The 25045-nt window shown below is 42.0% G+C and overlaps 3 protein-coding genes across 3 annotated transcripts in view; 2 read left to right on the forward strand and 1 right to left on the reverse strand.

The window, feature by feature from the left end:
* The window catches only part of LOC141018307 (uncharacterized), a 100114-nt gene extending 96862 nt beyond the window's left edge, over window positions 1-3252 (forward strand). Inside the window, exons 8-11 of the mRNA XM_073493242.1 lie at window positions 315-492; window positions 679-762; window positions 1637-1934; window positions 2019-3252. Coding sequence (XP_073349343.1) covers window positions 315-492; window positions 679-762; window positions 1637-1934; window positions 2019-2797 — 1339 coding nt within the window. The 3' untranslated portion in view covers window positions 2798-3252. The remainder of the gene's footprint in view (window positions 1-314; window positions 493-678; window positions 763-1636; window positions 1935-2018) is intronic.
* Window positions 3253-10003: 6751 nt separating this feature from the next.
* On the reverse strand, window positions 10004-23457 carry selenoi (selenoprotein I). The gene is made up of 10 exons (XM_073493083.1): window positions 23283-23457; window positions 20320-20388; window positions 19702-19810; window positions 18726-18800; window positions 15500-15762; window positions 14742-14850; window positions 14611-14659; window positions 14345-14525; window positions 14071-14250; window positions 10004-13402 (listed from the first exon to the last, which is right to left on the reverse strand). Exons 1-10 carry the CDS (start codon window positions 23337-23339, stop codon window positions 13295-13297), a joined length of 1200 nt encoding a protein of 399 aa, XP_073349184.1. The 5' UTR covers window positions 23340-23457; the 3' UTR covers window positions 10004-13294.
* Window positions 23458-23732: 275 nt separating this feature from the next.
* ost4 (oligosaccharyltransferase complex subunit 4 (non-catalytic)) lies at window positions 23733-25034 on the forward strand. The gene is made up of 3 exons (XM_073493084.1): window positions 23733-23846; window positions 24442-24579; window positions 24912-25034. Exon 2 carries the CDS (start codon window positions 24443-24445, stop codon window positions 24554-24556), a length of 114 nt encoding a protein of 37 aa, XP_073349185.1. The 5' UTR covers window positions 23733-23846; window position 24442; the 3' UTR covers window positions 24557-24579; window positions 24912-25034.
* The last annotated feature ends 11 nt before the right edge of the window (window positions 25035-25045 follow it).

Consider the following 25045-nt stretch of genomic DNA (forward strand, 5'->3'; position numbering starts at 1 on the left):
AGTTTTCTAACAAAATGAAAATTTTTGTGGTCAGTAGGGTAACAGCTTTGTATAATATAGCATGACTAAAAGGCTTTTATCACTTTACGCCGTGTGGAAATGCAATCATGTATGGCTCCTCCTGGCAATAATGCATTTTCTGAAAATCCACATGAATGAAGCATGAACTGTTCCAGCTCTGTTCTCCCAGTTAAAAAAATTGTCAAACCAAAGTCGTACAGTTTCCTGGTCATTCCTCACCAACAAATCCTTAATGACTACGAACAATTTGTTCCAGTTTTTTCCATCCCTCTCTCTCTCACATTGTTTCCCAGGCTGTGTCCGGAGGATCTCAACTCGTCCGTGCTGGCGTACATGACGGAGACGCTGGGCTACTCGCTCTCTGAGATCATACACACACTCACCACCAACCGACCCTCGGCCATCATGGCCTCATATCACCTGCTGCTCAACAAGCTCAGCAGGAGCCAGAAAGGAGCCAAGGCCAGCAAGGTTCACACCTCATTTTCAAGCACCCACACACACACACACACACAGTCCAGTATTAACTGAAGTACTCATAAACACAACGTTTTCTGATGCCAGTAACAAACTTCTGGATCAGTGTGACAGTATAAATACCATCGTTCTCATGTTCTGCTGTAAAGTTTTAACGGCTAACCATTGTTGATCTGGCAGAAGCTAGAGAGCAACGACTGGAGTCTTCCAAGCAAGAATACATGGAGAGAGCGGAACAACGCTGAATCAAAGGCTCAGCAACAGGTAATTATGTCAGTGACATCATGAACACAAATAAAACACTCATTTAGAGATGTTAAAATAATAGTATTCTATAAAAGGATAAGGCTTTCGTTATTCTATATTTTTATTGTCAACAAATCCCAAAATAGACTGAGACCAACGATGATTTAGTTTGTCTCTCACACTTCCTCTGCCCAGTCTTTATCAAAAATATATAGTTTTATTTTTAAAAAAGGCTCTGTGGTTTCCTGAAACAGCTGGGCACTGTAGTTTTTAGCAAGAGTTACACAAACAGAAGTAAATGGAGCATTTCTTGGGCACTATTTTCAGACGTGGATTAATACACATTTGGTCCACAAGTCAGTTTTTTTTACAGGAGCCGGAAGATGTGTGTAGGATTGAAAATAAACTACAGTGCCCTTGTTCCTGGTGATGAAGTAAGATGCCATCCGGTGCAACAGTGTGAACTCTGGATCCTCTGCTGTTTTAATCAGCTACTTTACGTTTTTAGTAGACAAATGGTAGTTAGGACAGTTCATAGTCCTTGCCTGCACTCAGCCAGATGCTGTAGGCTTGTTTGCTTGTGCAAATAATCCAATCAGGTGTGTATAAGCAGAGGAGGTGCTGTGGCTGTATTAAGCCTTGTTTCCACCAAGCAGGCCTCTTTAGTTCGACACACATTACAACCGTTATTTTCCTCAAAAGTTGTGGATGGTGCCAAAAGACTGCTCCTTGGCATCCTGATATTGTGTTACCCCTCTGTCGAGGTACATACACTGATCTTATACTAAAAGGTTAAAGAGTTACTACTTGACAACAGTCTTTATTACCTGAGAGGCTGACAACAGAAAAACATTGTCGGGGCTCCTGACAACTAATCACTACTTGTTGTCAGAATGAACCAACCAATGAGAAAAGCTCGAAGCAGTCCAGCCGGCCTCTGAGAGCCCAGCAGACAACTGAATGTCAGAGCAACAGGAAGAGGCCCGAGGACCTGCACAGAAAGGACCACAGAGAGGACGCCGAGAACCGTCCCCCGTCTCCGTCTCTACCGCAGCTTCCTCACTCTGCCTCCCCCTCGATACCCCCTCGCCTTCCCTCCCCCTCCCCTGTCCGTCTCTCTGCAGAGGATGCAGCCACTGATGAGGAAATCGCCATCACCTTGGACACCAGAGAGACGCTGTTTCCTGAAGGTAAGGGTTTATAGAAAACAAATGCTGCACCACATACAGCGTGACACACTATCATGTATCTGTGTGTGTGTGTGTGTGTTCCAGTGTCTGTGTTCGGAGACAGGGAACTCGTCCATCTTTCACCTCCTAAAAGCTCCGCATCTCAACTCTGTGACTCTGCACCTTGCCAAGTCCCCGCCGAGCCAATCAGAGACAGCAGCACGTCGAGACCGATCCGACACACACACCTGCTCAGGACAACTCAGTCAGACGGCGCCGCAGACCCGGGGTCAGACTGCTTCCACGACAGCCGCCACCAGGACGACCACTCTCATCACCTGAGCATCAACGAGCGTCTGGAGAAGCTGCAGACATTTTACTCCTCGGAGAAGAACGGCATCTCTCCCAGGATGCTCCTGGAGGCCGACACACACACCACACACTCCTCAGACAGAGACCACCTGGGCGCCACGGAGAGGACGCAGACGTCACCCACCGCCCCGCTGCCCCGACTGCGCAACGTGGGGCTAAAAGACGGACGCGGCAGGAAGATGACATGGGTAGGGTTGACCCGGCCCGGACCTCCAGGACTCCTGGTGAACGGGTCCAAACCTCCCGCCTTCCCCTCGCAGAGACAGCATACTTTAGTCATTAAGAGCCTCAGGCAGGAGAGGGGCAAGAGACGAGATCTGTCGGCAGCAGGAGGTGGAGGAGGAGGAGAGAGAGGGACGGCAGGAGCAGGGATGAATGGAGCAAAGAGAAACTCAGTTCAGTTACGTTCATCTCTTCAGCGCCGGGTAGCGGACCTGAATCTGCCGCTGCTTCCTACAGCAGTGCAGGGGAAGTCGGACAGGAAGAACCAGCTGCACACCATGGACTACTGATACAGAGACAGCGGGACATGATGGAGAGGAGGTGATAGTGGCCAGAAACAAATACAGGCCTGTATTGAAAATGGGGTAACATTGAGGTTAAATGAAAGGGAGGAAGGATAATGGGTTGACGGCATGAAACACTGTCTTAAGATGGGGTAAAGAGCAGCTACAAAAAGATGCTAAAGCGATTATTCTTACTTCTCTGTTCCATTCATGCCACCAACAGGACTCATTACCAAACAAACAACATACGGGATGCTGAAGTGCCAAAAATCTGCACAGTCTGATTAAACTCATAACACTGAAATCAGCCTCTGGTAGCTGGACTATGGTCAGTTAGTCTCCACCTGTTACAATGTGAAGTGCAGAACGCACACATATTTATGGTTCTATTTGTATTCACTGTTCTTTATTACATTTTTGTACTAACGTTGAAAGTCAAAGTAAAAACAAGTCTCAATCCTTTTGTTGTTGTTGTGTCTTCATGGCGAGTTCTTTCCATCATTTAAGAATATATTAAGAGTTAAGAGTTACCTATTTATTCATTAGAAATATATTTCTGGTTTGTTTTCCCTCAAATTATAATTTAGATGGCTTTTTTTTATATCTTCAAGAGCCAACTCATGGCAATAACCTAAACATTTTTGACACTTTTTAAAAACATTTTAACTTTTTTTTTACAGCACACATTTTAAGCTCTATCTTTTAGTTTAGCTCTTTAGTTTTTCACAAAACCAATTCTTCACCAAACTACTGCGATGGTGACCGATTTGCTTGCTAAATATATTTTTTCCTACTACTGCTCAGTTTTTACCCCAAAAAATTCAAGCTCAAACAATCTCTCCCCAAAATCTCTGACAAGTATCTTCTCCCTCGTCCGCCGTCTGTCTGCACGCTGCGCTCTTCTTTCGTCGTGTCAGTCTGTGGATCATTAATATTCAGATGTGCTGCAAAAACAGGTGGAGGAATCTGGTTGCTGCTTCGGGACGCTCTTCGCGGCTGCTGAATTATTGAGGGGCTGTTACCTGATACTGTGTGTGTGTGTGTGTGTGTGTGTTGGGGTATGGCGCTTGTTCTGCGTGTGCCCAATGAGGACAGATTGAACCCACTGAGGTGGATACATCCCCCACTCCAGTTACCTCTCTGGCTACTTAACAGTGATATGAACCAGTAAGCTCTGATGCTGTATCAGGACAAACACACATTCACACTGCACAATGGCTTTACACTAAACAACTAATCAACGTGCCAAGTTGAGGCAGCCTAAAGAAATGTAAGGGGCACATGCTCCAGAAACCAATTAAGTGAATTTTCTGTGTGATGCAGTGACATAAGGTCTTTTAATTACATATGCAATAGGAAAAAAATTAAATAAAAAGCTTGTTTTAGATGCTGGAGATGTTTGCATCCATCCATCGAGCACTGAGCTCAGTCGGCCTGATTCTGAATGGTGCATGTGCGTAACAACTGAACAAACAAGGTATGGAAAATCGATTAATAATGCATGTCGCACATACGTATGCATCCATGGCTACTGGATGGGAACATTGCGTTTACGTGCACGCTACAGTGAACATTGTTTCGTCAGAAGAGCATGTGGCTGTGACGGTGACATCGAACTGCGACTCTGAACACGTTTCCATGTGATCGCTGACACTTCTGTGCTCTTTCACTGACCGGTGAGAGCAGCAACAAAATCAAAACGCGACGCAAAGTGAAAGTCTAACCCACAGAATCATCTTGTGAAGTCCAGCATCAGCTTCCTGTAGGGTTCACCTCGTCTCTGGCTTCATAAAGGGAAGTAACACGTCTGATAGGGAATATGAGAAGTAGTGAGTTAATGATGCATCTTGAAATATGAAAATCAGTAAAATCAGAGAAAAATGAAGCATTTTTCCAACATACCTTGGCATCTTTCCTCATTAGTAATACTATGAGTCACATCTCAATTCAATGAGGATGAAACATCTGCAAATTTCTCATGTCAAACCTGTGTTGTACAGCAGAATGAGGGCATTAAGGTTTCAGCCACTGTCATGGCCAGGTAGGTCAGAAGCTATAGAGACGGCCGGTTGGTCACCAGTGATGCGTCAGCTGTTTAATCAGGTTTGTTGGCATTATTGAAGACACAAAACGTGCCTGGACATGTCCACTTGGTATTTGTCTTATTGAACTAGTTACTTATTAGAGAGGCCTCTGAACAGACAGATTTATAACCTGTTGTCGTCCAACATCTGAACCTAAATCATGTCTGTCTCTCTTGTTTGATCTTGACAGGAGCCTCTGAGGTTGTGGATCCACATGGTCTTCAGTCCAGTTGAGTATAATGAACATGCACGTTCTGTTTACCACCTGAGGTTGAAGGCACTTTGTAACAAGGTGTGTTCAACCAGAAAATGAAGCGAACGTTCACTTTGTGTCGCCTGATGCACAGCTGTGTCTTTGTGTGTTGTGTACAGTTCTTGCATTTATGTCCCTCCAGTCTCTTTCCTTTTTCCTGTAGCCTGTTTATTTCTGGAACAGTTGCATACAGCGCCTGTATATGCCAAATATGTCAAAACTGAAGTGTCAATGGTGGGAAGCTCAAAAGTCGTACTGCTGTGTTCTGGGGTGCAAATCATGTGAATGTAGGCAATCTGACAGATTGTTAACATTTCATAGCCTCCTGGTTGATTAGCAACTTTAAAGACGACGGATAGTTTAATCCCGGGAGACATCGGACATTATTTCAAGGTAAAACAACATGTTTGATTAACTTTCATTAGACAACAACTCTCGATAACGTTCAACCACATTCTAGCTAAAGTTACTGTCTGACACAATACTGTTTTGATGCGATACGATTAGGAAAGGCATAACCAGAGTCCAGTCTGAGAGCTGAAACTTTCACTGGATGTGTGTGTGTGTGTGTTTACATTGTGGATGCATGACCACCTACGCCATCATTTGATATATCGCAGCTTAATCCCTGCTAATGACTGATGAGAGACGAGTCCTTTGTGTTCGCTTTTTAATACAACAAATGGAGGATTAAGAGCCGAGACAAGAGAACCAATACGCAGCTGACCCCGACACGAACCTCCAGATACAATGGATACGAAGAATACCTAACTCTGTTACTGTGTGTTAAACGGGAGCTGTTTTCTGAAAAAATGCATCCAAAAATGGCATAAATTGTCAGTTGTTTGTGGTAATATCATAATTTTAATTAGTTAATAATGATACTGATATGAAAGAGCGTGCTGGTGGTCACCTGGAGGCCACAGAGGTTACCAGGTGCAGTGGTTATGGAATGAAATGGATGGTGTTACGCCATTAGCACTTCAATAGTCTTGGGTGTCTCTGAGAATAATTGCCGTGCCCATCACAGTGTGTTTGTGTGTGTGTGTGTGTGTGTGTGTGTGTGTGTCAGTCTGGGTAAGCCTGTGTTCCTGCGTGTCTGGTTTCTAATGATGGTCATCCATAATTGAGTTTCACCTCGCAGGGGGAGAGCGGTCCAGGGTGGCGCTGTGGTTAACTAGTCCCCACCATGACAGCGCGTGTGTTCGTGTGTGTGTGTGTGTGCACGAGTCACAGGGGTCAGCGGCGCACAAAACGTCCAGCGCCGCAGAGCAGCAACCCGAGCCGGACTCTGTTTAATTGATGCCACCTCTGATTAACTGTCAGTTTCAGGATCAACACCAGCTAATCCACTAAAAGACGCCCTGACCAGAGGGACAGTGTCACTTTAACCCCTTTAACGGTAAATTGTCGGAAAACAGGGACGATTATCTGGAGAGAAATCTTGTTCTTCTGTCGAGCTCCTCAAAGTGTTCGAGTGTGACAGTGGATCAAGGGTCATCTCAAACTTAAGCCACTATGTGTAAAACTCTTAGACTTTTTGTCTCCTCTTTAATTGTGATTGTCTCATTTGTATAAAAACAGGTAAAATTCAATGGTAGTGGCTTGAATTTCTGTCCCTCGCTGTGTCTTTAATTCTCGGAGGTGCCAAAGTCCAGGACTGATTCTTTGACTGCTACGGACAGACTTTTTCTAACCCTAACCCAAGTTTTTTTTTTTTTTCACTTTATCACTTTATCATAAAGTGCCATCAGTAAAGGGTTTGTTTGTTTCCTATTTTCCTTTTTTACTTCTGTTATTTATTTAATTTTTTTATTGTTACCTGTCGCTTGCATTCTGTAATCCTTGAACTTTAACTTGGACCTTCCTTTCTCCTGCTTCTGGTTCTCCCAGAGTGCCATCATTGTAATACTGTCCTTAAAAAACCTAATAAAAAGCCTTAACAAATTAAAATAAAGGGTTCATAAGTCCTTTTCTAATATCTTATCAATCAGTTAAATAATTAATCATTTAAATTAAAACGTCACTTAGTTTCTCATTTATAAGCGGTATTAAGTCATTTATTAATGGTAATAGCATAAAATCTGCAGTTACACATGTAACACAATACAATATTAAAGGATCGTGAGATTCTCACTTTTTAATAAACCATCAGCTAAACTAATGACGCTTTTCCACCAAAATAAAAGCTAAAAATCATGTATTGGTATTGGCAGGCGACCAAATGAACCACACTGTTACTTTGAGGAAAAATACAGATTTATTTGGGTTCAATCTTTGCTGGAAACATTTAGGATGATGTAAGAACACAAGTCAACAAAATATACAACAAAGTTCTGGTTGATTTTAGACATTTTATTGCAGAAATATTGAATATTATATCTTTAATATTTTAGCCTGTCATGTCTTGTGTGATCTTTCAGCATATCTTTGTAAAATTTGTAAATTAAATATTAATAAATGATTGATAACTGGCTTGCTGTCAGTGTGCCATGCGGCTAAAAATACAATGGTCAGAGGATCGGTAACTGATTCAATAACCATCATTAAAGTCATTAGTTACAACGTATAAACCTTATATAAAAGCTGATTGGTAGCTTTGTAAAGGAATGTGCACTGAAAGTGTGCTGAGAAGAATCTGACTGAATCTGCAGCTCATCAACAGGATCATGGATCTGCTGTCCGATTGGTTTCTAAACTCTTTTGTCTTTCTGTTTTCAAACTGCTGTTAGACTCACTGGTAGCTGTTGAGAGCCTGAGCCGATGACAGCTATCAAACCGAGAGTGAAATCACAGATTTCTGGTCCAGTATTCCTTTAAAGATTAAAACAAAACAAATTCCTCCAATGTCTGCACGGCTTGAGACTTGTTTGACAGGTCTATATATGGCCGTACGTACAGAAGAATCTGGAAATAAGAGAAAAATGTGCAGACACAAATATGTTTTGTCAGAGCTGCTAAAACAATCTCATCCACATTTATTTCAGCGTGCTGCACTGTGATCTCAAGTCAAAGAAAAAGACTTTGGTGCATTCGGCTGCTCCCACACAATGAGGCGGATCACATATTTAATGGACGAGCGAACCTCTGGCCCGCTCGCAGCACATTGTTTGGATGAATCATTGCTCGATGAGAGTCGTATTTCTGGATGAAAAAGATCCCGTCATGATAAGCGGCAGTCGTGAGCGGCTGCCAGCTGTTTTGACAGGCAGAACTCAGCACCTACGCTTTCACAATAAAAGGAGGCCGATTCAAGACAGACACGCCGGGCCTCCAGGTTCAAACATGACTGATTCAATGATATACAAGCACTTATTAAAGGAAAACCTTGCCGTGTAGTTTCCACCTTTTGATGTTCTTTGGCAGATTACTTGTAGATCTCTGATTGCTCTCTGTTTGAACGTCAAACACATGATCCCAGAAGGGTGTTGAGAGTTGCCGTGAAAGTGCACAAGATGATTAAAACTAACAAAAAGCTTCTGCTGCCAGACGAGCTCGCAGGCGAGAAGACAATCAATTACTAATGAAGTCTGTAACAAAAAGCAGAGAGCCACATGAGTCAGAGGTGTAAAGTTCAGCACGTTGTGAAGAAGACTATTAAAAAAAATGCCAACTTGTTGTTTTACCTGCGAAAAAACTCATTTTTGGGGGGAAATGAGTGCAGAGACTTTCATGACTCCACACTGTTGATCCCCCAACGGCTGCAACCGTCAACACGCAGCAGAAAATCATGTGACATGTATTGTTGTGCAGCTCCATCTGCTGCAGGATCTGTGAACCGCAGGCTGCGTTGCTCAGCTGTCCAGAGTTTTACCCATAAAACAAAATGTGTGTGCGTACAGAAGACAAAACTATCTTAACTTTGTGGTGTTTGGTATTTTTATCAGATGGTGTGAAGGCAAATGACGCAAGTCGCTTTAGAGAAAGAAACAAACAAGATTTGGGAGGAAAGTGGCCTTCAGAAGGCGGCAAGTTGAAGCTCAAGCACTCATATAATGTAGAATAAAATGCATTTCTTAATAGTTGGATGACTATTAGCTATCAGCCCGACATTAAAAAGTTGACACTTATTAAGAAGAAGAGTTTTTTCTTTTTATCAAGCTCCTCAAAGTTTGCAAATATGACTTATGATTTATGTTCATGAAGGTTAGAAGGTCCTAACTGAAGTCACAATATTAAAATTGATTTAATACTTTGGTTTAAAGCCTCTATGTGTAGATTTGTTTTAATGATTGTTTCCACCGGGGGCGTCAAAGTCAGAAATGTTTATATGTTCACAAATATTGTGGCTTTAAGTCCAGTTTGGATTCTTTGTAGGACATTTTGATTTCTTAACAGCTGAACTGAATCATATGAATCATACCTGTCAAACACTGCAAATATGTGATATCTCTTCAAAGTATTAATTTATGTGATTAATTAAGAAAACACAAATATTATCAGAAAGCAGGGTTTTGATCTTTATTTAAAACTCTTTCACATCCAGACAGTCGTTTCTTTGCCGGGCTGAGGATGAACTTACTTTGGTTTCTGGCTGTCTGAACGCCACCTGATCACCTGGAGTTTTTTGGGTTTTTTTTTAAATGAAAAACACCCAAATACCTATTTTGACTTGATGCTGTGTTTAGAGCAGGCGTCGCTACGTGTGCTGTGTGTGAAAAGAAAAGCTAGTTGCTTCTGATGTTATTGTGGTTGTTAATGTGAGTCTCTTATAAGAAATGTGTGTCAAAAAAACTGTATAAAGTGAAATCTCATTGGTACCTTATTAAAGACCTGTCTCTGGAGACACGAGGTCCAGAGGCTGCTGGTCTCTGGTGGGAGTTCAAGGAACAACAGCTCGTAAAGGTTCAAGTTTCTGGCTACGACACAAAAAAGTGGTTAAAGAAAATTTGCTTTTTATTTGTTTCTGGACAGTCCTTCCTTTCACTGGTTAAATACAACATCACAAGTAGCCACAATGAAGTCCTGGAGTGTTGGCCAGGGCAGCATTATACAACAACTTAGTCACAACTTCAACAGCTTGGTTCATTGATCCAGGGGGGATTCAGACTGTTTTCCTAGAAAGTGGTGAGTAACGCTGAGGAGCGCACTACAAAAAATGCTCAAGAGATTTAAAAAAGTATCCGAAATAAACTGATTTCCAGCTGGATGAGAATCTCACATGTTTTCGTGGTTTTGTTCTGATGTTTTTCTGCCCGATGTTTTCGTTGAACGGCACGATGTCTTCTCACCCAGCGGACGTTTAGCATTGTTTGTAGTGTCTGCAGCCCGGGGCTTCTTCATCCCCACATCCAATCAGCAAGAGATGAGAATTGTTAAAAAATAAAAAGCCTGTCTGATGTAGGAACTGCTACACGGATAGTTTTGTAGCGTTTGAAGCTGACGAGAAGACCGCCGCTGAATGGCGTCTTCCCCCGGTCTAAAAAGTCAACAATGTTTTAAGAGAAAAAAAAACAAAAAACAATCCCGTTTGTAGTTTAAAAAACAAAATAAAAATGAAGAAATAATATATGTATTTACACAGATATCCACACATACAGAGTATACACCCACACGTTTACAGACTTGTACACAAGGATATGCACATACCCAGACAGTGCATGTACCCACCAGATAAACCGCTTTGGTGGCGAAAAATCTCAGTCACAGTTGTTCTCACGTTACTACAATCTACGGTCTCCAAAGTCACAGATGTGGGGCTTCATTATGTCCGATCAAATGTCAGCTATTACAATGTGCTTTATGACTGCATACACACTCTCCCCAGGTGCAGTGTAGCGGCACCGCAAAACCAAAACGAGCTACTTTACTTATAATGGCAGTAGATTTTACATCTTCCGTTTGTTTCTCCCAGTCGTGATAGCTACTACAGGGATGCTACGAGGCTGCGGTCTAAATGTTCAGTGTTGCTCGATAACAGTTTGTGTACAAAACTTGTCAATAAGTGGTAAAAACGATCCAAAAGATCAGAGTGTGTTTCCTATGTAGCTTTAAATCGTGTTGTTATCGTCACACTTTTACTGCAGCCGTCGACTTTACGTGAGATGATCAACATTCAGACTTCAGGTTCAGTCACAACTCGAGCTTGCTGTTCACAAGGCAAGGCAGTTAAATCTTGGTTCATGTTAACTATTTTTCCTTCAGAACCAGATGTTTTGATCTGATTGGATCCAACCTAAAAGTGAGGCAAGATATGAAAAGTTTAGCCCACAAAGTCCGGTACAGTTAAAATAATGACTTTAATCTCGTCTCCACGTTGATCGTTTCAGTTTCAATCGGCCTAAATTGTGAAACTCTTGAGCGCAGCTTGGATTTTTATGCCATATGTCAACAGATGCTGGATTCCTTGCAGGTAAACAAGACAAGTCACTTTTCACCAGCGAGGCCAGAAGGTCTTACAAACAAACAGTCAAGTTACACGACAAAGAAGGGTGGGCGATCCGACCGTTTTAGATCGTGATCGATCTTGAAGGCGTCTGCAGTCTACTTTTCAGGCAACTCCTAAAAATCCCAGTGTTTAATGTCCTCGAACTTAAACCTCACACAACCTCGTTGCTTAATGTAAACGCAATCTTGTGTTATAATGGCGGAAACAGAGAAAGTCGCAGGCTATTTAATGTCCGGCTACAGTCTACAAGACATTCAAAATGTCAATTGTGGATTGTGATTTTTCTGGCCAGATCGCCCACCACTGAAAGAATCAAGTTACTCCAAACTACAACCACACTGACAAACTGTCTTTGTTGTAACATGAAGACAACGACGGATTTTTTTTGTAATGAGGTGACACGAGTCGTTAGCCCTGTCAAATCTTAACGGCCTGGCGGCGAAAACCAGGTTGATGTGAAACAAAGTCCAGTCCACAGCCATTGTTCGAATCACACAGAGGAACAGTGTTTAACAGACTGAAAAAAAACAAAAAACAACAACATACAAGTTATCTGACAGATACAGTATAAAAGATGTGATGACGTCTGTGCGAGCGTGACGCCAGGCGGATGTTGCGGCGTTTGTGGCGTCCTGTGCGACGGCTTGTTCCCTCAGAGTGAGTCCGCTCCGGTGACGGTTTTTGAACGCACTCTTCATTCAAGCGCTGCGCGACTAAAACCACAAAGCGCTGCCATGGCAACAGACAAACAAAATAATAAGTAATGTGTGTATTAAAAAAAAAAAAAGCGAACGAATCAGCGTGAAGACACGACACCTCAGAGGATATGGAGAGCCAGGAGGCCAGTGCTCAGACAGAGGTCGAAGTGGAAGGGTTAGTACAGTTCAAAAGGTCAGAGGTCGCCCTGGTCAGTTCATGCCCTGGTTAGTCCAAATCCAACTCGGTTCACTTGTGAAAAACCGTCACCGCAAAACCAGAGTGTGGAATTAATTAGAGGGAAATTTGTACAATGTTTTACAGGAGTAATCTTCATTTTTCTTTTTTTTTTTTAAAGTTTGATTTCAGTTCGAAAATAAAATGCCCCAAACCCTCCACACATACATTTTATATATATAGCTATTAACATTTGTATCACTGGGATTTCCAACTGAAAATCATCCGATGATGAGAAAGTTGACTGAACCTTTAAACTCCGGACACATCCGGGCCAGAATCTAGAGTTTGGGTCACGTTTTGAAACAACACTACTTGAGGCATTCCTGTTAATATAATAAAACTTAAATGGCGTTTCCCCCCCAAGGCATATCATACATTCATAATACTATATGAGACCGTGTGTGTGTGTGTGTGTGTGTGGCTGTGTTTGTATTTGAAATACCGGCCACAGATATAAATGATCTGCACCAAAGCAGAATAATGTATGTGTGTGTTCGTGTGTGTGTGTGTTTGCGTGGCTCCTGTTCTCATGACTGAAGCACATTTCCGTAGGAAACAATTGCACCTCATTGGCTCAACCAAGTCAGCCAATCACCAAATGACGGAAGCCAGAGCCCCTGGGCCCGCCCCCATCGCAGACACCAGAGTTTGATTGGTTAGGAATATGTGTGAGGCGTGTTGTGTGTGTGCATGTGTGCATGTGTGTGTGTGCGTTTGGGGACAGTGGAGAAAAGGGCCATGTTCCATTCCACTTGCAGTGTGTCCTCATGGATGGAGGGGAGGGGATGCGGTTTCCGTGGTGATGAGAGTGAAGTGTCGATAAGCCGAGGAGGTGGAGCAGCCTAAACCTCTGCTTCTTTCAAGCCGATTCGTTCCTCCTCCTGTCAGTCACTGTTGGGCTTTTTAAGGGAGAAGGCGAGGATGTTGAAGTGGCCGCTGAGCTGTTGTACCTGGCAACCAAAGAAAAAGTTCATTTTACACCTTGTTAAAATTCAAGATGGACAAGTTCTCTTCTTGAAGTCCATGTATATTCACTCAATTTGGCCTTTTGCATCCATTTAAAACACTTTTTTTTTTTCATTTGTCGATGCAGATAATCACTCATTAAGGCTAAGGCACAAGAGAGGACGGGTCAGTCGCAGGCGTGCTAGCACCGTGGCTAAGGGGGGAAAACAACAGACATTTCTCTGTGTAACGCTGTGTTTCACTTGTAATCCCTCAGTTTGGTCTTGTTCACCAATTTAAAACCCACAGTAATGATATGTCTCTAATCCTGACTGTTTTTTAATCGTTTGATGTGGACAAACAAGCACTAGTAGGACCTGTGCGCTCATAGCCGAGCAACACACAGCTTGTCCTTGGTTATTTAATGGGTGTTGTTTGACCAGTTTGAGGTGTATTACCGCCACCTTCTGGACTGGCAGGGGTTAAATTTCAGAACATGGCGTCACACAAATGGACCATGAAATGACACTAACACACCGTCACACAACCCTGCGCCTGACTGCATTTGATTCTGCCTGAATGGAGCCTTAAAATCAAAACTAAGAGACATAAAGAAAACTGCTTAAAATAAGCCACATACAGTTTTTTTGTGTGTGTGCGTGTGTGCTCTTACCACTGATAGGCCGTAGTGTATGTGTGCTAGTATGACAAAAGCTGTCCACAAATACAGCAGCAGGGTCTCGCTGGTGAACATCCCGGTCACCGCTAACAACACCACGGCCGCCATTGGCAGCAACAGCCAGCTCAGCGGCTGGCAGCGCGTGTTGCTCATCTGACACACAATGAGCTTACACTGAAAGAGAAAGGCAGATATTCACACATAAATAAACACATTTGAAGACCGGAACAGAGATATACTTTTGAAAGAGATTGTGTGTGACGCTCACCGTGACATTAGCGAAGGCCGTCCCCACCATGAGGTAGTAGATCCTGGGCTGCAGCTCGATGATGTTGGATGGAGAGTAGACCACCCAAATCGTGGACAAGACAAAGAGGAGGACGGGAGACAGGAAGGGCAGGAAGGCCTCGTACAGGCTGCTGTGCTTCAGAGTGTTACTGCGGTGACCTCTGCGAAAACACGGAGGGTGAAGAGTTCAGGGCGCCGTGTGAGATTATAAAACCACAATAAAGCACTGATGAAAGGTCGACTTACTTCAGGACGTTGTAGAGGCTCATGGGTAAGGTGACGGTGAAGGAGCAGGCTGGGAATCAAAAAAAACATGAGTTATTATAGCTGCCTCGGGAAGTGAATGAGTGTGTACAGTGTGACCGATCACAGCTCACCGATGATCATAAAGCTGAAAAGGTCTCTGTAGAGGAAGTGCCACAGGATTGGCTGGTACCATGTTTCCACGCCGACCACGGCAGTGACTAAGTAAACGAGGGAGATGGTCTGGAAGGAGATGAGAAAAGCGATACCCCGTATAAAAAGAGTTGGGATAGTGGTGTGTTTTTAGTCTACCCTCACAAAAAACAAAAACACCTGAGCAAAAGTGTGAGAAACTGATTTTACAGAGTTTGTCTGCTCTTGCAGATAGCGAGTAATCTTATTAGCCGACTCTGCCCAGAAAAAAAATGTAATTATTAATGTTATCAGAAGTATCATACTTATAACACTAGAGTTAACTAGCTCTACACTTCAATACAGGAACACTTCTCCATCCTTATTTCCTATATTTACTTTACATCTCATGCATAAAGAAGTGGTGAGGATGCTAACCTTTTAGCCTGGGCCATGCAGCTTTAGCCTCATTCTTTTACCACGACATCATGTTTATGATCTCCATGTCATTATTTTAAAACCAGTCAGTTGGAAACATGAAAAAGTGAGCCATAGACTGCGTTTTTAACCAACCTATGAAGCTAACGTTAGCTATCGATAGCTGATAAAGATCTTTTTTTTAATCTCTAGGAATTTCGATGGTAAATGTGACACTGTTTTTTATTATAAACTGCATATGAGCCAAACGTTCAATCAGTTAGCTGTGCATTTCATCTTATTTCACTTCTACTCGTGTGTGTGTGCTTGTGCGTGTCCTCACCACTTGGCTGATGTCGTACCCCCAGGGCAAAAACAAGATGCCAGTGTTATATTTCTCCCAGTGAGACAGAATGAAGGAGAACAGCACCACCCACAGGATGTAATATAGCGTGGTCACGCCTACGCCACTCTCCAAACGGCCAAATATGGAGTAGACGGTGGCCACGAAAAAGATGCAAGCCCAACTGTCCAGGCCGTGGTCAAACAGCTCCCCTAGTGGCGTGGAGGAGTTGGTGCGACGAGCCTGTTTACCATCAACACCATCTGGGGAAAAAAAAAAGAAAAGACACGGATCATTACATACAGTACATGTTTATGTGGACATTTATAATGGAGCACAATAACAAACAAAGTGCTAAAGACTTTTTTTATTTAAACATGACTTTAATTTACAGCCAAAGCTGCTGCCCACACACACACAAAGTCTAGTGGACAAAGTCTTTGAAAAACAGCCACATTCTTGCTTCCCACCAACTGGACTCGCTGTCCCAGAGACAGAAGTTCTGGACTTCACTCATTTCATCCACACATGGAAGTATTCTGCAAACACATCATCATCATATGAAACACCATATGGAAACTGACTTTATTTTAATGGTTCACGAAAATGGTCAGCGAGCCTTTTTAACTGACTCCAGTGTAGTTCACAGAGTCCACGTCCGCACACGAACAAACACACAAACACAGAAGGAATCTGACAATAAAATAAATCTGTATTTATTTGACTGTAGTAAGATTTACTGACTGCCAGGGGGAAAATTTGAGGGCATCTGTAACTTTGGCACTCTCAGTGATTTAAACAAGAATAAAAGATCAGATTTTGCTGCCCTCTCTGGCACTTCTATCAGAATTCCTATGAGCTTAGACGGTTCAGCTAATATTTTGTGAAGCAATGCTATAAACTGCAACTGCCTACAGATCGGAGGCATTACTCAGGTGCTCCTGGGCTGAAACAAAGTTATAACACATGTCCAAACATGCATCATGATTCATGTTACTTCTTACTTTGTATATACTGCTCTGATGGGAGTGACTAATCCTGCTTGAAGGATCGGGGCGGATCATAACTCCTAGAGCAAAACCATCTTCACCTAGCATTGGTTACAACTGAATTAATTGAGTGTTTGGCCGCCTGGGGGCAGCGCAAAAAAGCTGAGAACACAATGATGACACATTAACACCTCATGCAGCTGTTATGATGAATGTGTCATCAGTAAACAGTCGATTGTTGATACATCCAGCAGACATGGAGTCACATATCACTTTATTTGTGGTCCTGTTTCTGGCAACCTGATGAACCGAGGTGCTGTACAGAGACGGAGCAGGTGCCTTCTCCTTGTTATTTACATCTGCTAGCAAACAGCAGAAAAAAGCCTAATATCTGCTGTCTGTGGGACACTACCAGCAGGGTAAAGAGCACAGAACTAACTTTTTAAAAGCTGCTGAGCAGAAAAAATGAGCCTGAAGAAGACAAAAGTGGATGCAGGCATTAGGCATCAGCAGAAGATTTGGAAATATGGGGGAACCTGACCCTCATTGTGCTGATATTACGTGTGCAGCAAGCATTTTGGATTTGTATTTTTTACCTTTTCTGGAGGGGGTATGAGTGCAAATTCAATATCAAATGCTATTATATTGATTTGTTTTAGAGTTATTTGTTGAATTCACCATGTTATCTGTGACTTTGCTAGCTTGGTTTTTTCTGGAGCTTATCACGACAACGTTAGCTGTAATATGAGTCCTGTTCAAGTACATATAGTTATATTTCGTACATATATTTTGAACGTTTCCAGTCTCCTGCATCCTGCCCTCGTGCTCTCACAGCCTACTTCACATGAATCTGTTGTGATCACAGTAAAAGGCTATTTTGGAGCCAGGAGTCATAATTGTTTCTGACTCATCACACAATACAACAAAGAGAAAGTACACAGCTGCTACACTACATTTTATACATGTTCACAGGCAGCGTGTCTGCATTTCAGGCTACTGTTTTCCTCTATGATGGGTGTGATGTTCAGAGTACGACAAGATGCCTTCTGCCTCCATTTACTGTTTAATATCTGTGTTTTGCTCTCTACCAACTTTCACTTCACACACATTCAACATTCCCACTTTCAATAATGAAAGACATACTGGTTAATGTGCTTTCAACAAAATGTATCCATGTTGACAGTCAGCTAAATGTGTTCAAGGATGCTATGAATGCTGTGAACATCCTCCAGACTAACAGCTTGAAATATCTTTCTCAAGGGCACTTAAACAGAAGCTGTTGAAAGACAGCGTAAACTTCCTTGTCCACATTTTATGTCCTGCTCCTCCCACCTTGTTTCCTCTGAGACACACACTTACTAGGCAACCAGACTGTTATCATACCATTTTATTAAATAATCCATTGGGTTTGTTTTTGTTTTGCGTTGGCGAGTATCATGATTACTACATCAGAACTAAGGCCGCAAGATAATTAGAATACAGTCCAAATGGCAATATGGCCAAGTGCATCATTCAAGTCGCAGAAGCTGCAATTTTTTAATAAAAAGGTAAAATGTGTGACTAAACAGCTTCATGATGAAGCACTGCAGAGCTGCAGAGATGCTCTGGCCTTCAAATCTTTTTCTTCAGATGTAAAAAAAAGGGTTTTTTTGCCAACAAAGCTCATATCATCATGATTTTAACTTTTTTTTCTGTGAAACTAAAGATCAGGATGCAGAAAAAGATCAGTCCTACTAGTCATGAATCATACTGCGATCACATCTTCATTTCAGTTTCCATGCTGCAAAAATCTCCAAACAAACTAGTATATTGTGATGATGATTTGATTGCTAATGGAGGCATCCTGTTGATATCTATATCTGTATTTACCAGAGGCAAGAACTAATGGATTACACACACACTGCAATCACATTTCAACACACAACACAGCACCTTGTTTATCTAACGGACAATATGATGGAACAGAAGTAAATATATCCACACCTCAGGCGCAGTATGTTTTAGAAGGCATACACTGCAAAAACTCAAAGTCTTACCATGGATGTACGTCTTATTTTTAGTAAAAACTTTGATTTGTTACAAGCAAGAAACACCTTGTATTCACTGTATCTTACTTATTTTCTAAGTGGTTATGGAGAGAGTCCCAGGGTCACATTCCATGAGGAAGAACTTTCCCCTGAGCCTCTCAAAAAGCCAGAGAAACAACAACACACAGGTCGCAGGGGGTTCGGACTCACCGAGCGTATAGGCCAAGAAGTTGAAGATCCCTGCAGCAACCCAGACCCAACTAGGCACGTGTTCATGTCCTGCAGCTGAGACACACATAATGTAAATATGCAGCATACCACACAGACAGCCATGGATCAGCAGGATGAGTTTTTTAACTTTTCTCAGAGTTTGGTTAAAAGATATATCATCTTAAAATGCAGAGAACATGCATTAATCGATTTATTGATTAGTTGATTGAAAGAAAATTAATCGCTGAGGTCATTTTTCAAGCATAATGTCGAACATTTTCAGGTTCCAGCTTCTAAAATGTCTTTTTCACCGATGAAAGTAAATGAAGAATCTTTAGGTTTTGGACTATTTGTTTGGCAAAAGAAGCAATTTGAGGACATCACTTTAAATTTTGGGAAATTTTGAGCATTTTCCATATTTTTTGACATTTTCTAGAACAAACAATCAAATCGATTATTTGCAAAAATAATAAGCAGATTAGTCGATCGTGAAAATGATCGTTGGTTGCAGCCCTACAAGTTACTCTATAAAATAAGATGTGCTGAGGAGCAGACTTTTAGGTGAACCATTAACATGTGTGCATAATTTGGTTTAGCTGTTCTTGTGAGGACATTTTCACCAGTCTTACAGTGATGTCTGTGTAGAAAGCTGTTATAACCTGATACAGCACAGTATCTTTACAGAGTAGTGTCTGTCTTTGTTCAGGATATAAACATTTGGCTGTAAATGTTAACAGTTGTGTGTTTATGTGTGTGATGTCATGGGTTAGCGATTACCCTGAGCCACCGCAGACACACGTTTCAGTGAGCGATGGACTTTGCCTTTAGTAAACCAACTCACCACCAAACAACCCATCTTCTAAAAGGTGGGGTGGATTCAACCACTTCATAGTCTGTCGTAGGAGGAAATAAACTGAATCCCTCCATGCACTAAACAAACACAACTCTGGGAAAAGAAGTAGTGCAGAGGACGTACCAGAGGCAGTGAAGTCAAAGTCGTAGAAGGCCAACATGAGGAAATTCAACACAAGGAACATAAAGCCTGTAAATGTAATGAGGTTTGGAGCCAACCATGTGGGTAGAAACTGTTGAGAGAGAGACACACAGAGACAAGAAGGTAGTGAGTCACAGTTAATGAACATGTCACTTGTCTTCTCATCATAATATTGATTAAAATAACTTGACAGTAATTACTGCTGTCACACTTTATGGACGGTTACATAACTGTTTCAGAGACGGGGGACATGAATTTTGTCAAATGAAGATCAGGCTGCAGTCGAGCAGAGATTGACGTGAAAAACAAAGGTTTGATGTAGATAAGTAGATTAACGTGTCAGCTCCCTGAACATTACTGTTTACAAAGGAAAGCCAGACTCATGTATCTGAGGCCTGAATAGTCTGATTAACCAACTACATGACTGCATTCAACAGTATCTCCAAAGACCAGAACACACCGTTACAACCAGAGACTGATGTGTTCTGACACAGGCATTCAGTCCTGTCACTGTATCACAGCAGACGCCTGGAAACCTCATTAATGATGTACACGCACACACACAGAGATAGAGACACACATTCAGTTGGTTTTTCTCACCTTCACCACAAAGTTCCAGAAAGGGTGCATGACGTAGACGGACAGGGGGTTGGAGTCCACTGCGCTGTACTGTAAAGAGACACAGTTGTATTAGTCAGGATGTGGTGATCAAATTATTTATTTTTTTATTCTGATTTATGTCATCCTTCTGCAGGTGTGCCGGGATTATGACCTCACCCATAACTTGTTTACGGGGTAATTTGGGAGCCTGTCATCACGCAGATCAAAACAAACCTGATTCCAGCCTCTGTTACATTATCCAGGCATGACGAGCATGTGCGCGTGTTACAGTGTAATGTACACTCTGGTGTTTACGAAGCGTGTAAGGCTGTTTGAAGCTTCAGTCAGAGTAAATATGGCCTCTCTGATGTTAAAGCTTCTATGGGGGCTGTTTGTGTGCTTAATTTTTAGATTTCAATCTCATTCTCACTCGTTGGTCATTTGGAAGAGGTCTGTGTTTTCAGAAGACTACAAGTGTTGTCATTGTTGATTTTTAACGGACTGAATCTCACTGACTCTCTGAAGCTTTACCACTATGAACTCTGCGTGTTCAAACTAGGGGAATTAATGATTAATCAGTCCATTCATCGCTGGTAAGAATTTAGCCAAATAAAAATGTAAGAAAGGGAAACTCCACCAATTTTACACTTTGAAGTGAGCTTACAGTTCTTAGGGAGCATGACAGCATATATGCAAAAAGTAGTTTAAAGCCTTTTGTGGCTCCAGAGGAAGCTGCATGTAATCTGATAAATGACCTCCAGTGATGTCACTCAGTGGCTAAATTGCATTGTGGGGGATGTATGCACCAAGGCTGAAGATTACATGAAGTAAAATGGGATATCTCTGGTTTTGATCCTTTCAAAGCCTGGTGACTACATTACCCACAATGCAACTTACAACGACAACAACTTAGCTGATGAGTGACATCGCTGGAGGTAATTTATGAGATTACATTCAGCTTCTCCTGGAGCCACAAAAGGCTTTATACTACTTTATTCACACATGCAGAAGAATTCTGCAAGACCTGTAAACAAACTTCAAATGTGTAAAAAAAAAAAAAAAGTGTCGTTATGAGTTAAAAATCTTTGCTTATTAAATATGTCAAAAAAAAAAAAACCAAAATATTAGTGTGAGAAAATATATTTGATTAAAAAACGTGTGATTTCTTATTTAAAAGAATACAAAGACATTCTACGTTGATTGTTACGGCAGACATCAATTAAACACACAGGACTCTCTTTTACGTACACAAGCTTTCACAGTCTCTGCACAAATGTCTCTGTGCAAATGAAAGCACATGCATGCATCTTTACAGAGGAACCAGTTGATTTCACAGCGTGGTTTAAGTGTGACAGGATGTGAGAGGTTGAAAGATGGATGGCAGCGTGAGAATTATTCCTTCCACCTGCATGCTCGTGTTCCTGCACCTTTCAAGAATACAAACTCGGCGTCAAAGAGAGCCACGGTCCTTTGGCTCAGTCATTATTGTCATCCTCCGCTCTCCTCCAGGCTCCACAGCCAACACGTGGAGCGAGCCACTTAAAAAGCAATTATTGGAAAAAGGTCTCTGGTGAGAAACAGCTCAGGGGAGCAGTTTCACGCAGTAATCAAAGGAGGAGGTATTAGAGAGAGAGAGAGCCTGAATAACCTCTGCTTGTGTCATGTAGTGTAATTTAAGGACAGAGAGCGTGAGCCAGAAAATCCAAAACAATGAAATCATTATTGCAAAACATACAGGTCTAATTGGATGAGGTAAGAATTTCTAAAATGCTCATCACAATTTCACAATTCACAATTGCTATGCCAGGTCTTAACACAAGGCACAAAGCTTTATATGATGCTTGTCTGTAACCTTCATGAATACAGTGTGTACTCTACTGATCATAAAGTAATATATTATGAACAGCGCCCAAGTTAAATTACATCCCCCTTTATCAAAAGTGGGTTATCGTGTGTCATTAGATCCTTGAACAGCTGCCACTCCTGTTTTCTGCAGCCCTGCACAGGCACTGACAACACAACAGAGCCCTTGTTGTGTGTACTGCCACACTACTGTTCATCTTTATGGGACTTGGCTGCACACTATGAGGTTTGTTTGGCATGCAGGAAGCGTGTTATTGTTTTAAACAGCTGAACAAAGCATTTCTGTGCTCACTGTAATTCATATAAAAGTGATTTCTAGGCTATTGTCTAGGTTTCCCCATCAGTCACTGGTTCAAGTTGAGTGCTCTCCCCTTACTTGTCCATTACAGCAGCTAGCTACTTGGTTGACTTTCTCTTCTGTTGCTGCAATATTAGCAAAAAATAAATAACTATCCTTCCATACAAAGAGGAGACGGACGAGACAATGTCTGAAATGTGTTAAAAAAAAACACTGTAATGCCTTATTTTATAGGCAAACACTGGCGTGGAGGGAGAGTTGCTAGCTAACTATTAGCATTTGCGCCAGTGTCAAGCACCACATAGACAACAATGAGACTTCCGGTCGTCCCCTTTCAAAATAAATAAAAGAATATTCGCCAACATTGTGTCCGAAGCATTCTCACTGATATTTAAGAGGTTTCTTAGCTTGAAATAACTAAATATTAAATGTTTTAGGCAATTGTTAGGCAACCTCCTGCTTGGAAATACGTGTTTACTTCAAGCACCTACCTGCTGAAAGCGAGATCTTTGAGTAAACATCAGCCTTTTTTGGTTGCTGATCCCAAATTAAACAACTTTACGGTCGGAGCAGCATCGTAGCGCCACTTATACCGGAGTAAACTAACGACATAAAACACCACGCTTTTACTTCCTACGGGAAACATAGGAAGTTTCAGCTGGCTAACGCCGGCTAGCTTCACACACTTTTCTTCTTACCCTGCGGATCGTGACAGCTAGATGTTGAACACACACACACACACAGGCACTGTCGGCTAAGTGGCTAGCTGCTAGCAGGGAGCTGCAACTACATAAATCCATACCTTGTATTTGTCGAAGCCCGCAAGCTGCTCCTGAGTGACATATTCGTAAAGAGCCATGGCGGTAAAGTCCGGCTCCACGGTGAGAGAAACGGGTATCGCTTTCTTGGAAACGCAAATCCCCAACGTTAGCTGCCGAGTCGAGGTACCATCTAGCTTGGCCGCTGTCGTTCACGCCGGGTGAGGCGATGTCGAAACGGTTGGGCCACTCCTACTGAGCCGGGCGGAGCTCACCAGCGCCCCCCTGCGGCCTGGATGACCGCGATTACAAAAAAATCGGAAAAAACACCACGTAGTTCGGTCGAGTGGACAAAATTGACGTGATTTTAATAAGTTAAGGTGCCGCTTGAGAAAATAAATGTGGATAGTGGTTTGTGAGGTGACGCATTTAGGGGTTATTTGTGTTAATTGATCACGGACGTCCGCTCTATTCGACGCATTTCTACGCAGCGCTTAACGTGACGTGGCTCTCCCCTCCAACCGGAAGTGAGAGACAGGTTTGCTTGTTCGCTGCAGAGCGGCTGAATTATCGCTTGAACCGAGTAAAAACCCACTTTAACGGATAATGTAAGTAATAACATAACTATAACTACAACGCATTAGGCTCAAGTTTGTAATTTTCATTAAGCGTGTCATGTAGCTTTGCCCTCATTTGTTAATTTAGCCAGTGTTGGTTCTACTAGTTAGCTAGCTAGCTAGCTAGCGTTAACGTCGCACAGATTTCTGGTCCATTTTCAATGTGTCATGATTTGGCAGACTGATAAATAATAATTCAGTATCTGATGAATGTTATAATTACTCCGATGATGTTCGGATATGTGTACATTAATACAATACAATTGCTAAATGAGTTATAGAGATTTTAAACGTGCACATCAATGCTTACCATTACTGTGAATGACAGTCGTGTACAACTGCACCTAAATTAATGTAAATCACTGCCAGTCTTATTCAAAAATGTGTGATATACTGTATGAAATGGGCAGAGATGATTTAAAGTAAAAAATACTTTAGAGTTCATTGATTTAAGTATGCAATGACACTGCACTGGTATCCTTAGCCTTTAGCTGCTTTCTACTACAGCACCTCAGGCTAAGGAGAACATACTCTCCTGTGACCTGAGCAGCTTTCTTTGACTAATATCTCTGTTTATCCTCTGCAGAATGGTGACAGACGTGCAGCTGGCGATATTTGCCAACATGCTTGGCGTGTCATTGTTCCTGTTGGTTGTGCTGTATCACTATGTTGCTGTCAATAACCCCAAGAAGCAGGAGTAGAGTCTGACACTATGATTGGAGAGGTGAGTGCAATTTATTTTTGTGGTTGCCACCGTCAGTCATGTTTCACTGTGACTATGTGCTGAATTATTGAATTTGTTAAGTAGTTCCCTTGATGTTAAAGGTATGGTGTACTAGTGAGTAAAAATGGCAAGTGTAGTATTTTATTTGCACAGCTGATGATTGACACTTGGATCATGGATCATCAGAAAAATGTGGACTACACCTAAATTTACATTGACTTGTCATAGTGTCATTTGCTAGTCAAAGCACATTCAGCTACAAAGAGGTCTTTTCTTTCTGATGTTTAACACCTGTGAACATGTTTAAAGTCTTTTTATTTCCCCCCTCACAGGTGAGATGGGACTCCCACCACCATGGAAACAACATTCCCCACATCCAGGCCTCTTTCCAAAAGATGAATTTCTTTGTAACATTGCACAGTAGTGTTTTTTCTAATAAAAATGTGTAAAATCAATTTGCATTCAC

Source organism: Pagrus major, chromosome 22, assembly GCF_040436345.1.
Source record: "Pagrus major chromosome 22, Pma_NU_1.0".
Taxonomy (NCBI): Eukaryota; Metazoa; Chordata; class Actinopteri; order Spariformes; family Sparidae; genus Pagrus; species Pagrus major.